Source organism: Calliopsis andreniformis, chromosome 2 (assembly GCF_051401765.1).
Source record: "Calliopsis andreniformis isolate RMS-2024a chromosome 2, iyCalAndr_principal, whole genome shotgun sequence".
Lineage (NCBI taxonomy): Eukaryota > Metazoa > Arthropoda > Insecta > Hymenoptera > Andrenidae > Calliopsis > Calliopsis andreniformis.
Window position 1 is genome coordinate 4,686,603 of NC_135063.1, and position 13,866 is coordinate 4,700,468.

Below are 13,866 nucleotides of genomic sequence, written 5' to 3' on the forward strand. Positions count from 1 at the left end.
ACAGCTGCCGCAAAGAAGCTCAGCTAAAAGTAAACCCAAAAGGAAGAAGAAATCTCTTCTCCTTTACTCTTCAACAAGTGACCAGTTTTCTCTAAAACTTCCACGCTCCTCCACCTGAAATCTTGACAAAAGACAATTCTCAGTGCAAACTAGCCCAAAGGAAGAACTCACTGGTTCTTGTTTGCTGGATTCCCTAAGCGAAATCGCCGAAATGAGGGTGTCGTCGCGAAAACGGACACGCCCGACGACCACGATACCGGACGAAGGCGTCGCTGACGGAATAAAATGCCGCTCGGAGCAGCCAGGAGAGTAGACGCTCGAAACTAATGAGAGAAACGAGACTTGACCTTCCACGAGGACTCGCATCGTGCACAATACTCAAAGGGAACAGTGTCAGAGGACGATGAGCGTGTAGACGGCGCACAAACATTGTGTGGATCCCCGAAGAAGCAGAGGAACCCAGATGGAGCTTTCGATGAGAGGAAAATGAAGCAAGAGGAATTGGACGCTTGAAGGAATACGAAATTAGGCTAAGGGTACTAATAGGATATCGTAGGCGATAGAGGTGATAGGAAACGGAAAACAGGGCAGCACAGTAGATGATTAAGGAACCCGTGTAGATGTACCGAGACGAAAAGATTAAGGGATCCATGCCGTAGAAGCGTAGCAGCGATGTGATGAGTGGCGTCGCGATGAGGTAATCTTCCACCCGTGCATACAACGAAAGCAATACTACAAACAAGGTAAAGAAGCAACAAAAGAAGCAAGCCGCACCGCAAAACCCTGTACGAGCTCACTTTGGAACTTTAGAACAGCTGTAACCTTCGCTAGCTTGAACCCTGCAAGAGCCACCGATTTTTGGGCTGGATCGGAAACTCTCGCGTCTTGAGCGTTGGACTGACTCCCTTCGCCGAAAGATATTTTAATATAAACGTATACATAGATACACACAGGCACATACGCACACGAGACATACGTATAAATATATCTATATATACACGTGTACATACGACGAGGATATATATAGTAGATATACCGGAGCTCTTTTAAGCGATCGTGCAACGACATCTAGAATTAATTCGCCCCGTCTTCGGTAACCTCCGATACACAGATCGTCGGTTCCAGAGCCAGATAGAAGACCCAATTCAAAGGGAATTTATTGCTGGAGGACACTGCAGGACACCTCTCTAGCAACTGTCCTGAAGAAAACTCGAAAGAACTATTGAGAATCTCCCGAGGGACTAAGAACAGCAAACTTGGTTAAGTTGTCAGCCATCAGGAGAAAAGGGGACTTGGTCGTGGGAGGACTTCGAGGATGCAGCAGACGCTGAGGAACAACTGGTGAAAGGCTGATCAAGGGATCGAATCACGGGTCGAGATCCCAGTGGCCTCCGCGGAGATTACCAAGAGATTTCTTGACCGAGAAATTCGCGCAGAATCGGTGGAGGGACCGAGATAATCGACGATCGAGTTGTCGCTGGATCTAGCGGGTGTCGCAGAAAACGCGCGCTGCAAGAGCCTCCAAGGGGCGATAGAAGTCGAAGTTCTTCTTTGTCGTTCGTCGATCGTTGAATCCAGAAACCAGGGACAATAAATTATTCACGAAGAGCCGAGAGCTTTGAACTACGCCGTAGCTTCGAGGCTCCAAGAGACTGATGCGCCATTCGGTGATTCTCGAACGCGTTCCCCGTCGACGGAGAGCTTTGGATTCTCGTGCTTGAGCTTTCACACGAAGACAATCGAGCAGAGACAGACGCAAGATGCCGCGGTGCTACATGGTGAAGAAAGCCCTGTGCAACAAGTACATAAGCAGCGTTGCCAGAGGATTCGAGAGCTGGGGTCGCGGCAGGAGCACGCCATCGCCAACCGCCATGCAGATACCAGTCTCACCCATAGAAGGGAGCGTCGCACCCCCTGTTGCTCAAGGTACCAACACTATTAGCTTCTCCCTGCCCGATTATCTGCCTGACTCCTGGCCCCTCCGTCGATTATCGAATCACCAAATGAGATTCCTCGCTGCCCCTAAGACGATCAGTCGCTACCCTCGTCCTTCGCTTGGTTCACATGTGATATCATGGAATTTTTCGTGATGAGACTTTAATATTCTCTGCTCCCACAAATACGTCATCGATCGATAGGATTGGACGAAATTTAAATTAGGAGTAGATTTTTTAGGTAGGTGGTAAGGTAGGGCCTCGATTACCTGAAATAGTCTGAGATTCAAACCTGAAGCATTCTTTTAGTAACCAGTTTTATATTCTCTGGTATTGTTACATCATTTTTTAAGTCTTCATCGACGGCTTACTGTCTTCTGATTATTATTATTACACAGAATATTTGTAATCCACGATAAAAGAATCTGAATAATCGAAGTTTCACTATATAGTTGAAGATATATTACTGGTGATAACACGAGAGACCTTTTGGCTAGATGTAGCTTTTTTGATAGGTTCTTGGCACAAAGAAATCTGTAACTTCAGTTTCATGCATTTTAAAACAAGTTTACGCTTATAAGAAATCAGAGAAAGTTTCTTCTTGCACTTCTACAATATCATAACGTTGCGCAACTTTGTGCGCAGTTAGAGCTTCGAACTTCATATCAGTCTTTTAAAACTTCTGGCGCGAAGATACGAGGACCATACGAAATTCCTATACTCAAATTTAAAAAAGGTATCAGTGAACAAAATTAAAAACTTTTATAGCAAAAAGTTTTTCCTAAACATAGAACAGAATATCTGTCAATCAACAGCCTTTAAAATAGCCCGAAAATTCGTAATGAAATCGAGTCATCGAAATAGCCAGCTCATTCGTCATCTAGAGTACTGGAAAGGAATATAATAATCAATATTTTAGCTGTGGCTATTACGTCCAATTAATGTGAGTATCGCTATTTGTTTCGAAGGCCCGCGGTATTGATTCACTCTCTAGCCATATATCGTTCGTCTCGTGTTGCCGCGGCACACGAGCGCGTGTTTCGTCGCAGGGAAGAAAAATATCTGTGTACGAAAGCTACCCCGGCTTTGAAACTAATCTATCAAGTGCCAAATGCATTGACGGGACTCGAAATATTTTAGAGTGCCTCGTGACTAGGGGAATCGATCAAACGAAAGTAACGGAATACCGATACTTTTATAATGGCGTAGGCTTTCCACCAAATATGTTATTTTTAGAATATAAGCAGATCCAGTAGTGTAGTAGACCATCAACAGGTCTGAACAACTACTTTCATTTGTCAACAGTCGCCTATCCGATACTCGTAATATAATTTCGATGCTTGCATATCGTGGTGATGCATTTGCAATTGACAGTAAATTAATATGATTCATGATATACCCCAGGTGATTCTCTTTTGAGCGTTATGAACGTGTACGCGCGTTTCGAAAATTATTATAGATAAACCTTTCATCGATGTTTGTAAGTATTTGTGAAATATTGTCCTAAAATACGTCGCAAATTTTCGCATTCGAAGGGTTAGTGTCGAACTATTAGCAATTTCGCGGCTTTAATTCACGATACAGTTCGCAATAACGTGTTGCTGTTCGCAGGAAAACTGCATTAATTGTCTGAATAGTCATTGTAGGTGGCACCGTTTCAACAGCAGCCCAGTTCCTCGGCTTATGCTTGGTGTATTCATAATCGAGTGAATGAGAAAGTGTCAGGCGAAACTTGCCCGGAGACGCTAATGGAGCCGCAACGAGCGTACTTAAAGCTCGTTACGATGCCTGCACACGCTTGTCACGACGCCGCGAAACCGGGACAATCGAACACGAAACACGACCAGAGTTCCCCGTGAAATTGCTCAACATTCACCCCCAAGCGAGATCCATTTCAAGCTGCCTAACCATTAAAATTTGAATTTAAAAATCCCATACCAAAGAATGAAATTAATCCAAGTTAATTTCTTCTAATATTGTGTTTCATACGTCATTCTATTTACGCTACGTGATAAGTAAAAAAGACCTAATGATTTTAACTACTGCAAGTACAGTGTTAACAAATGTAATGTTAACAGATATCAGATTTCTTTTTCTGCTCTCCTGAATAATACTAAAGATGACTTGGATCAGTTTGGCTTTGAGATATAGAATTACATTCAATTTTTTTCTTATATATTTTCTATGAAGTTCTTATTACTTCTTACAGTAGATATTTTAGTCGAAAGAATTTTGAAAATATTGTATGCATGAAAAATTATAAGCAGATGAAGCTCCAGAGTGTTGGTCTGAAGGCTCGCCTGACCATAAACGATCCTATTCCACTTTTCCACTCGTAGCTTTCTCCTCATTCGCATTTGGACGCATCAATTGTTCTACCTTATCCATTATTTCCTTAGAACAAAGGTACTGCTATATTCTATGTAGCTTGAAATTATTTAGAGCGAGACAGTGTTTTTTTGCTAGTACTATTATTTACAACTTTGATAGGAACAAAGTATAGTAGATTGCCATAAACAGGAATTCTCGATCTCAAAAACTTGTTCTGTGCTACAAACTCAGAAGCCTCAACTGAGGAAGCATTGTATTCAATCATATTATTTAACATGTGTTCTATTTCTGAAATTATTGCTCATAAAAGCTGAATTCAGGTTATCAAAAACTTCATAAACCCATAGAAATCGATTAACACATTTCTATCAGATATTACACTGTGATTCTAATTTCAAACAAAGTTAAACTTTTCATTTAAAATTCTCAAATTATGTCAATGTAAATATCGTTAAAAGAGAATTCAAAAAGTCTCGAGACATCCTGTATGCTAAAACATCATTCACTATCTGAAAAACCGAATCAAAAGAGCCGTAGAGAACAGTAGTACAATCAACATCCATATTGCGCTAATCGGGGGAAGTCATCGTAGAATACGGTTGAGAGGATAAACAACAAGCTCAGTTGGAGCGATTCGAGAAGACGATAGTTGGCATTTCTCGCACGGAAACCACCGTCTGAACGAAACGCGCAGTTTCATAACCGAGTTATCGTGAAATTTTATATCCGCTCCCGCTCGTAGACCTTCCTTAGCCATCCACTCGTCCCCTTTGACCTCGTTTCCAACATACTTGTTGTCATAATCCTCCCCCCAAACGGGCCACCTCCGCGCCACTTTTCCAACAAGCTTCGACACTCTGTGCTGGCACGCCAACTTGACTGTCCCCGCCTCCTTCTCATCGTTGCTCGTTAAATCTCGATTAAAAAGTCAAATTAAGGGGATCGAGTTAGGCAGTTCTGATCGGTTGTCCCTTTATTGTCCTCGTGCGCCGAGAAAAGAGACAGACGATCCTTTTCTTTGTCTTTCATAATTCCGCCTGTTTTCTGGTTGCTTTGCTCCTCTTGTGGAAGAAAGTTTTTCTATCAGGAAACGAAATTCCAATTTTCCCAAGGGGTATATTAGATTTCGCGGACGGGGTGAGTCCGCCTTCTGAAGATTCACTCTTCAGATACTTGGAAAGTTTAATTGCTACGCATGAGAGGAAATCAAGATCGCTTCGATGCTTCTCCTCCTTCTCTCATACAGAGACTCTTAGAGCTGGAGATCGTTTGGCGAATACAGACCAAAATTAACTGTAATTTGTTATTATACTCTGTCTCCCAATAGAAAGAACATTTCATATAACTACATACATTTTTTCTACATTAAAGAATATCTGAGCACGCAGTCCCAAGACACAACAGCAACGGGAACAAAATCTCCCTCTCAGGAAGTGCCCAAAGACAGAACAAATGACTCCAGCAACGTCGGCACGACCTCATTCTCGGTGAGCAACTCGGCGATAGTTCCAACGGAGCTTCCAGCAACAGCTCGGATGGAGACGACGTCGGTGATCACAAGCATCGGTTCAATAACGAGCATCTCACCGCCGACAGAGTCTACCAACTCACCTGTCGGAAGTGCAACAACTGTCACGTCATCCTTCACGACGCCCAGGTCACCGTCTAGAGTAGCGGTGGAGCAAGACACGACAGTGACTGTTCTCCACCAATCGCCACCGGGTGAACCGTCACCTCCTTCCAGCACCACGACGCCTTATCATCTCGAAGACACCACGAATCACTCGACAACCGAGTCCAGGATAGGGTCCAGTTGCAACGTGATCACCAGTCACGTGTCCTCGATGTTCAAAGACCGATCCGCAGCGGAAACGGAAGCAGCACACGATCTGCTCGAGCTCTCGAGGTCTTTGCCGCCTCTTCCACCACCCAGCGTCGCGATTGGTCCCCAGAGCGTCATAGAGACCCCGGCGACTGATATTCAGGAGATGACGGTGTACCAACCCGAACAGCCAATCTACCAGGTGAACACCATCGACCTGGCCAGCTCTACCATCTATACACACCATCAACAACAGCAACCCTCCACCGCCAGCATCATCTACGAGCCCAGCGCGACGATAGTCCAGCAAACAGGAAGCGTGTTCATCCCCCTGTCGCCTGTCCAGGAGATCCTGTTGACCTACAGCACGCCGTCCATTCCGTGCACGCCATTAGTCGCTCAGCAACCGTTGCAACCACCGCCCCAGCAACAGCTACAGCATCAGGCTATTGAAGCTGCGCCACCGCTGACGCCACCCACGTCTGAGTGCAGCAGCGACATCGAAAACAACAATCCAAACTCGCAGCCGAGCCAGAGGGACAAGGAGGTGCAGACCGTCACCGAGCAGGCGGAGACCAAGCCTGCTAGCTATACGTACGACACTCTGTTGGTGGCTGATGGAAGGTCCAAAAACAAGAAGGTCGCCTCGAGCCAGAAGACGCAGGAGACGGAGCCTGTTGAAACGACTGAGACCTCGAAGATTGGACGCTACGTCTGTTGCGAGTGTGGTAGGTGGTTTGAAAATTTTAGAAACGCTGAATAAATTGTCTTAGTAAGTCTTAGTGTGTGATCGAAATATTATATTCGCTTGGAAATTAGTACGTAATTAAAAATTGAATGAAAATGGAATTAATTAAATATCTCTACATTTTCGTAAACTCTCATTACTACTTAATAGTATTCGAATATATAATCAAGAATAATCAAAAAAGTCAGGAATAACACAAAGAGATACGTAAACTCATAAATCACCAACATCAAGTCACGCTATTCCTAATGAATAGTAGTGGCAGCGCGAAGTGATAACCTGTTATAGATACATGATTTGCTATCACTGATAAAATAGAACAATACTGCTGACTTATCAAAATGTAATCAAACTGTCTGCCTGTATGCTATAAATATTCGGCTAGTAGTAAAGTCATAATATCACTAAAAACATAAAATCATGTATAACCTGTTCGTCTGATCGTAATAATTTGATGACGCACTACAGTTTAAATTGCGAGGTTGACAAGCTTCTGCCACATCTGCTAGTCTTCATAAAGACTCTCTACTTCTAGGCAAGCAATATGCGACGTCCTCGAACCTCTCGCGACACAAACAAACACACCGCAGCATCGACTCTCAATCCGCGAAAAAGTGCATCCACTGTGGCAAGGCCTACGTGAGCATGCCTGCTTTGGCGATGCACGTTCTCACCCACAAGCTGACGCACAGTTGCGGCGTCTGTGGCAAGATGTTCTCGCGGCCTTGGCTGCTCCAAGGTCACCTGAGAAGTCACACAGGCGAGAAACCTTACGGTTGCGCCCACTGCGGCAAAGCGTTCGCCGATCGGTCGAATCTGCGCGCCCATATGCAGACACACTCAGCCGACAAGAACTACGAGTGCCATAAGTGTCACAAGTCGTTCGCCCTGAAGTCATACCTGAACAAGCACCTGGAGTCAGCCTGTCAAAGGGAGAACGACGAGAATAGCAATGATGTCGATACTCCGCTTTAAACAGTTGGGAACGTTGCTTATCGTCAGGTAAATTCATGAAAATTTAGTTGAATATATAAATTTCTCTTTATTTGGTTATATTTGTACAGGATTGAAGTAGTAGTCACTAGTTGGAAACTGAATTCGAAAAGTACTTAGTTGTTCAAGCAAGAATACTTACTGTGCACTCAAACCCATTACTACTGAAATAAAATTTTATATTTATTTTGAAATACTGTAAATATTGAATATTTACAGCCAGGAAAATATTGTTACTATTGAATTTTTAATGATTTTGTTCGTACTCAGCAGTATTGTAGATCAAACAAAACTACTCGCGAAACGCTCATACTCATTCTGATTCCTACCGAATAGTCTATAAATTTAATAAAAAAATGGCCATAGAGATCATTTGAATAATAGAGATTTCTTCCATGGCTCTATGTTAATATTCTAGAATAATGTAAACAAAATTTGTGGTTGATTTTATGTTATACTTAACATTTTCTATAATTTTCTCTCCTCGTTCAAACATTCTGCGTTGTTTATTGTTTCATTCGACGAAGCAGTCAGTTTATTTTATTATTGCCAGATGTGAGAATATTTCCTTTAACACATTCCCTGCCGAATTGAAACTGACGCACCATTTAAACACTGTCACTTGTGCAGCTCACCGTTATGTGAAAACACAGATGTCTCACCCGATGCCGCGTGGACAGTAACTTGCGGAATTTCTGACGTGTACCAAAAATGGTACACGTGGCAAGAAATGTGTTAAGAATCGTTGTCACTTAGAAATTCGCATAGAATAATCGTTTATTCCTCCTTGGACTTTCCGCGGTCTTCGACCTGAGGGGGAAACTTCCCACCACTATCACAAGAATGACCAAGGAGTTTTCCTTACCACTGTGCAAGGTGAACGAAGTGCTTCATTCACTGTCGTTACAAAGTGATGAGGAAGATCCTCCTCCCTCAGGTCAACAATCAATCGATATCGATTTTACGATTTTTGGAGGATTTCCAATTGTCGCTTCGGAACAAACACTTCTAACATTTGGGAAGATTTTAATTATTCACTCACTTATACGAAGTCCATCCGAAATAATTTTTTTCCGTTTTAGTTAGTCACTTCAATTTAGTTAGGCATAGTTAGGCATTTAATAATAATTAAATAGGATCCCAACTTAGGAATACGTAATTATAATTACAAACAATTATATGTTTCAACCTCTAGCAAGACTTTATTATAATTCTTTTTATTTGTGTATACTAGACGCTGCCCCACTAATAATAATAATAATAACCAAAATTCTAACTTCTTTTTCCAGGTAACAATACTCAAAACGAACCAAAGCTACACCGCCACGTTTCTGAAAGACGCGAAACCACGTCGAGCACGAGCGCAAGTGAACAATGTCTCTTGCCGACCAGCCAGAAAGTGGGAAACGAACATTTCCAGATTGTTGATCCCCTAGCATCGACGACAATGGGTCCATTCAGGTTCGTCCCGATCAGCCTGCTCAGAATTCGATAGCTCCAGCGGTGACAGCGAGTTCGCTTTCGTTCCTTTTTCTCCTCGAGGGATCCGCGACAACCTTCGAACTTGAAATCCTTCGGTTTCGCGAGAGGAGAATAAGGGAAAATCTCGACGGAATTGTTGGCGCCACAGGTGAACTCGGTACGTCGACGACGTCGAATCTCCGTTGGCAAACGCAACCTGGGTAAGAGAATTCATCCCTCGAATTCATTCTGGCGGCCATTTCAATCGCGATAGCGTCCTCGTTAAAGCTGCTCTCGAAGAACTGAATTCGCGTCGAGACTAAATCTCGAACCGAACCGTGGAAATTTCCCCTTGGTATCGCGTGATATCGGCGGACGTTCGACGGCCAGATATCGAGGGTGGACGCTGAAATCGGCGGAGTCGAACGATCAATCCCCATCGCGCACAGGGGTATCGTCTCGCGGCAGGTAGACGCGTGTTTCTTTCGGCATCGATCGGCCCGCGAAGCGAGGCGATTCAAACGGCATTCTTTTCATCCCTCCGCGCTCGATGTCGTCGAGCAATCGATACCTAGCGAAGCTTTAAGGGAAACAAACGCGGGCTCGTCCGCTCCCGATACCTGCGATCGATCCTACTCGAAAAACGCGAGACCCACTGGCGATGGCAGTTAAGTCGACACAATACTATCGAGGGACCATTCATCCGCGAATACAATTAATTTCGACGAAACCACGTGAACAATTATACGGAGCGTCTCGAACGATACACTCGAGAGGAATTTTCAGTCGTACAATTTTAAGAACCTTGAGACTTTGTCAGTGTTGACCCATCTTTAGACTGTAGCCTGTTCTCCGTGTCTCGTTTGAGGATCGAAATGGCGAGCGTTCTCGTAAAGCACGCTTTCGGTGGAGGTTTCTCACGCATGGACGGGACTCGCGAAGGAGGCGTCGCCTCGAGCGGAAAAGTTGCCGAACAGGAGGTAATTTACTCGCTGCCACCGTGGCGACCCCTTTTTTCCGAAGTTCCAAGGGTGTCGTGGACAAGCGTCGAAGGTTTTCATCAACATTTCACGTAAACTGGACCACCTGTTGAACTCGCTGGAATGACCATTCGACGGCGAAAGGGTCGGTCGTTCTGCTCTCCTGAATTATAGAACATCCTCCTGTAATTTCCTCGTTGTTAAAACACGCGGGACAGGCGTTCTTGCGACCGATCGTGCGCGTAAAACTTATCGACGATGCGACGCTTTAACCGTGCGAGGAGCTCGCCTCCCTCCCTCGAAGGGGGATTATTTTTCAAACCACTGCAATGGCTAGTCTGAAGCGTTTAGTTCTTAAAGTGCCCTAGGTTAAGTTATTTTTTTATTCGTTGCTAGTCGTTAAGGCAGATGTATATTTTTTTAAGACGAAGAGGGAACTCGAACCGTTTTCGTTCCCTTCGTTCTAGTCGTTAGACGTTGTGTCCGTTTGACAGGCTGTCTGAGCTGCTTCCAGCTTATCGATCCTATGTTCAGCTCGGCTCGAAATAGTCGAAATTGCGTGTGATATTAATTTAGAAATTGTAACGGTCGGGACGAAGCAGAAGCGCGGAGGAACCGCGGTCGTCGAACGGAAGCGATGAAAGGAATGCCCGGCGTGTAGTGAGGGAAAATGAGAATTCCCGCGAACGAAGCCAAAGAGGAACCCATGAGAACGGAAGCGAAGAGACTTCACGCTCTAGTCAGCGAGCCTACGCTTCAATTGCATCGTTTTATCTTTTCCGCGTCGCCTCGGGACGGCGACTCGAGATGTTGTTTAGTTCCGTCGCTCTCTTGCTTTAGTGCGGTGACACGTTTTTTATAGTATATACATATAATACGGTAGAGATATTTTGGTACGAGACATTTTGAGCGATTATACGATAGGAACGAACGAATTGCGTACTTAATTTAAAAAGAAAAAAAGGAGAAAAAATACAAAGTAAAAATATCGGTCGATGTGATCGAACCATGAAGCAACAGTCTGTGTTGCGCGACAAGCTTCTGTAGTTTCAGTTTCGCAAAATATAGACCTGCACGGTTATAGTTACGCTCGTGAAACACGAAACTTTGCTGGTTCTTGAAAGATGAAGAATTCTGTTACGGAAATTGGATTAGAAAGAGCTTTTTGGATAAAAAGCGTCACTATAATCGAGCACGTCTACTTGTCGATATTAAGTACTCTGTCCGTTCTATCGATCCCTGACTTAGGTATCCAAAATCGTTTCGACATTTGCATATAGTTGTTTAACGGTTCGGACAACCTATAAGCGGAACAGAATCCACCAAAAATTCAAAAAGGAGGCAGATACGCTCGATCGCGCCATTGTTTTTTCCAACTACTGTACGATTACACAGCACTTGTTCACTGCACGCGAAAATTCGCGTGGGAAGTCAGAAAAGGGCTTGCCTGATGTTCGATCCTAGTGCTATATTAGAGTGGTAATTGTTAATTTGTATATAGATCTCCTTTATTTTTTTATGTTCACCGGGCGAAACGATCGAGCGAGCAATAAGACGATTTTCGTGATTGTAAGTAGAGTTCCTAGCCACAGTCGTTCTTCGTTCTTTCGATTCGTAGTCGGTTAAGCGAGTCTGATTCTGACTGAAACCAATCGTGAATGGGAGAGGCGTGTGCCCAAGATCATTACACGCGTTCGTTTCGACGGGATAAGAAAGTATGAGAGGCTTAGCGATAGATTTTTGAGTCCAATGATGGTGGAGCGCGCGCAGAGCCTACGCCTATGGCGTCAGATCGAAACTAACCTCCTCGAGGAGGACGAGTGAACGATCCTTTGCAATTTCGGTCTCAGTTTTAACAATATCCGCAGCTACTCTGTCTTTATACTATATTACAAATACTCGACAGTCAATCGAATCTATGATTAAATAGATTTAACCAAGTAACGGTAGTCAATAATTGAGACAAAATGAAAGAAACTATAGCGTTATCGGACGAATCGTTCTTCGTTTTGCAACGAACCTCAATCGGAATATAATACTTATAACAATATCGAAATAAATTCAAAGTACTCAAAATTCTACCTGAGAAAAATTGAAATCTAAGAAAGAAATAATCTTAAATATTGTAAATTTCACCCATATTGGCTTCGAATTGAAAGTATAAATCGACATACAGAAAACTATTTATTCGTGATTCCTAACTTCGTTTTCATTTCTAAAGAAACCGGAACGATACGACTAGCGTCGTTTGCTTCGCGTTCGCAAAATCGAGTTCCACGATCTCCGCGAGTTTCGTTGTTGTCGCCGAAGAACGCTTCGGGATATTCTCGGAATTATATATCGCAGCTTCGGGGCTTGCCGGCACGACTTCCTTGGTGCTTCCTGTTCCGCGAAAACAGGAACAGAAAAACGGCGAATTCGCGGAAGATGGAGCACAGTAGCATGGAGTCGACTCGACGAGAGGAGTCGGTGGAAAAAGGAGAAGTATCGCAAGCCGCAGAACTGATACAAACATTAATGTTAGATCCGTCATAGCGTACTCGAAAAAAAAGCAACAGCAACAGAGAAGTGGTAACTAATATGTAACGATAAACAGGCAGTCGACATTATTTTTTAGGACTCGCAAACGATTCAAGCCAGGCCCCAGGACGATCATGCCTTGTTAGTTTCTCGGTCTGGAGGAATATTTATACAAAACTCAAAGTGGAGAGCTTCTATTGGCTGTTTCTGTTCCATTTTTAATAACTCGTGCATACAATACGACCGTCCGAGTTGATCGTGAAAATTATAAAACTATGATCGTTATGAGCAGACCACACAAACTTGATATTCTTTATTCTCTTGATACTGATTAATTTTAGTTAAATGAATGATCATGTGAAAATGATCACACGATGATCGACGATTGGATTCTAATTCAATTACATTCATAATCGTTTAAAAGTTACAGTTGTTAATAATATTTTAACATAAATTCTACTATCAATTGTTTGACAATATTTCGTATTTTAATCTATTAACAATGACGAACGCTTGTGATCATGAAAATCATCTCCATTTTTCCAGTTTCCGAGACAGTGTGCACAGACTCGGAAGAAATATCCAGTTTTTGTGGTCTATACTTTTGTTACAGCCTATAGTGGATATTCAACAACAGATGTTAGAAACTTTCAGAAATAATTATATAGACCAAAATAAGAAGAAAATCAAGAATAACATAATTGGGATTGAGGCATCGTCACCAAGTTATTAGTTGTTGAGATAATGCCTAAAATACGCGCGAAGCGCGTCTGACTTGAGACTTATTCTACTGACTTCACTATCTGAAGAAGAATAAATAAATAAATGAAGTAGAATAAATCTCAAGTCAAACATAGTTCTAAGCGTTATTTTCACAATTAATGACTCAGAAATAAAGCCTCATACGCAATTTCGTCATTCTTCATTTTTGTTTTATTCTATCATATAGAATACTTAAAATTTCTAACACCTGTTATCGAACACCCAGTACATAGAATTATCAAGTCTATTCGAAACGAATTTGTCGACGACTAATCTGACCAGAAACTCCGTACTAACTATAATACTCATAATAGC

At 43.0% G+C, this 13,866-nt stretch overlaps 1 protein-coding gene across 1 annotated transcript; it reads left to right on the plus strand.

The window, feature by feature from the left end:
- Positions 1–1,482: 1,482 nt before the first annotated feature.
- LOC143188285 (uncharacterized) lies at positions 1,483–9,342 on the plus strand. Its single transcript, XM_076392478.1, has 4 exons — positions 1,483–1,926; positions 5,637–6,815; positions 7,371–7,837; positions 9,118–9,342. The coding sequence occupies exons 1-3, from the start codon at positions 1,761–1,763 to the stop codon at positions 7,808–7,810; spliced, it is 1,785 nt and encodes a 594-aa protein (XP_076248593.1). The 5' UTR covers positions 1,483–1,760; the 3' UTR covers positions 7,811–7,837; positions 9,118–9,342.
- Positions 9,343–13,866: the final 4,524 nt, after the last annotated feature.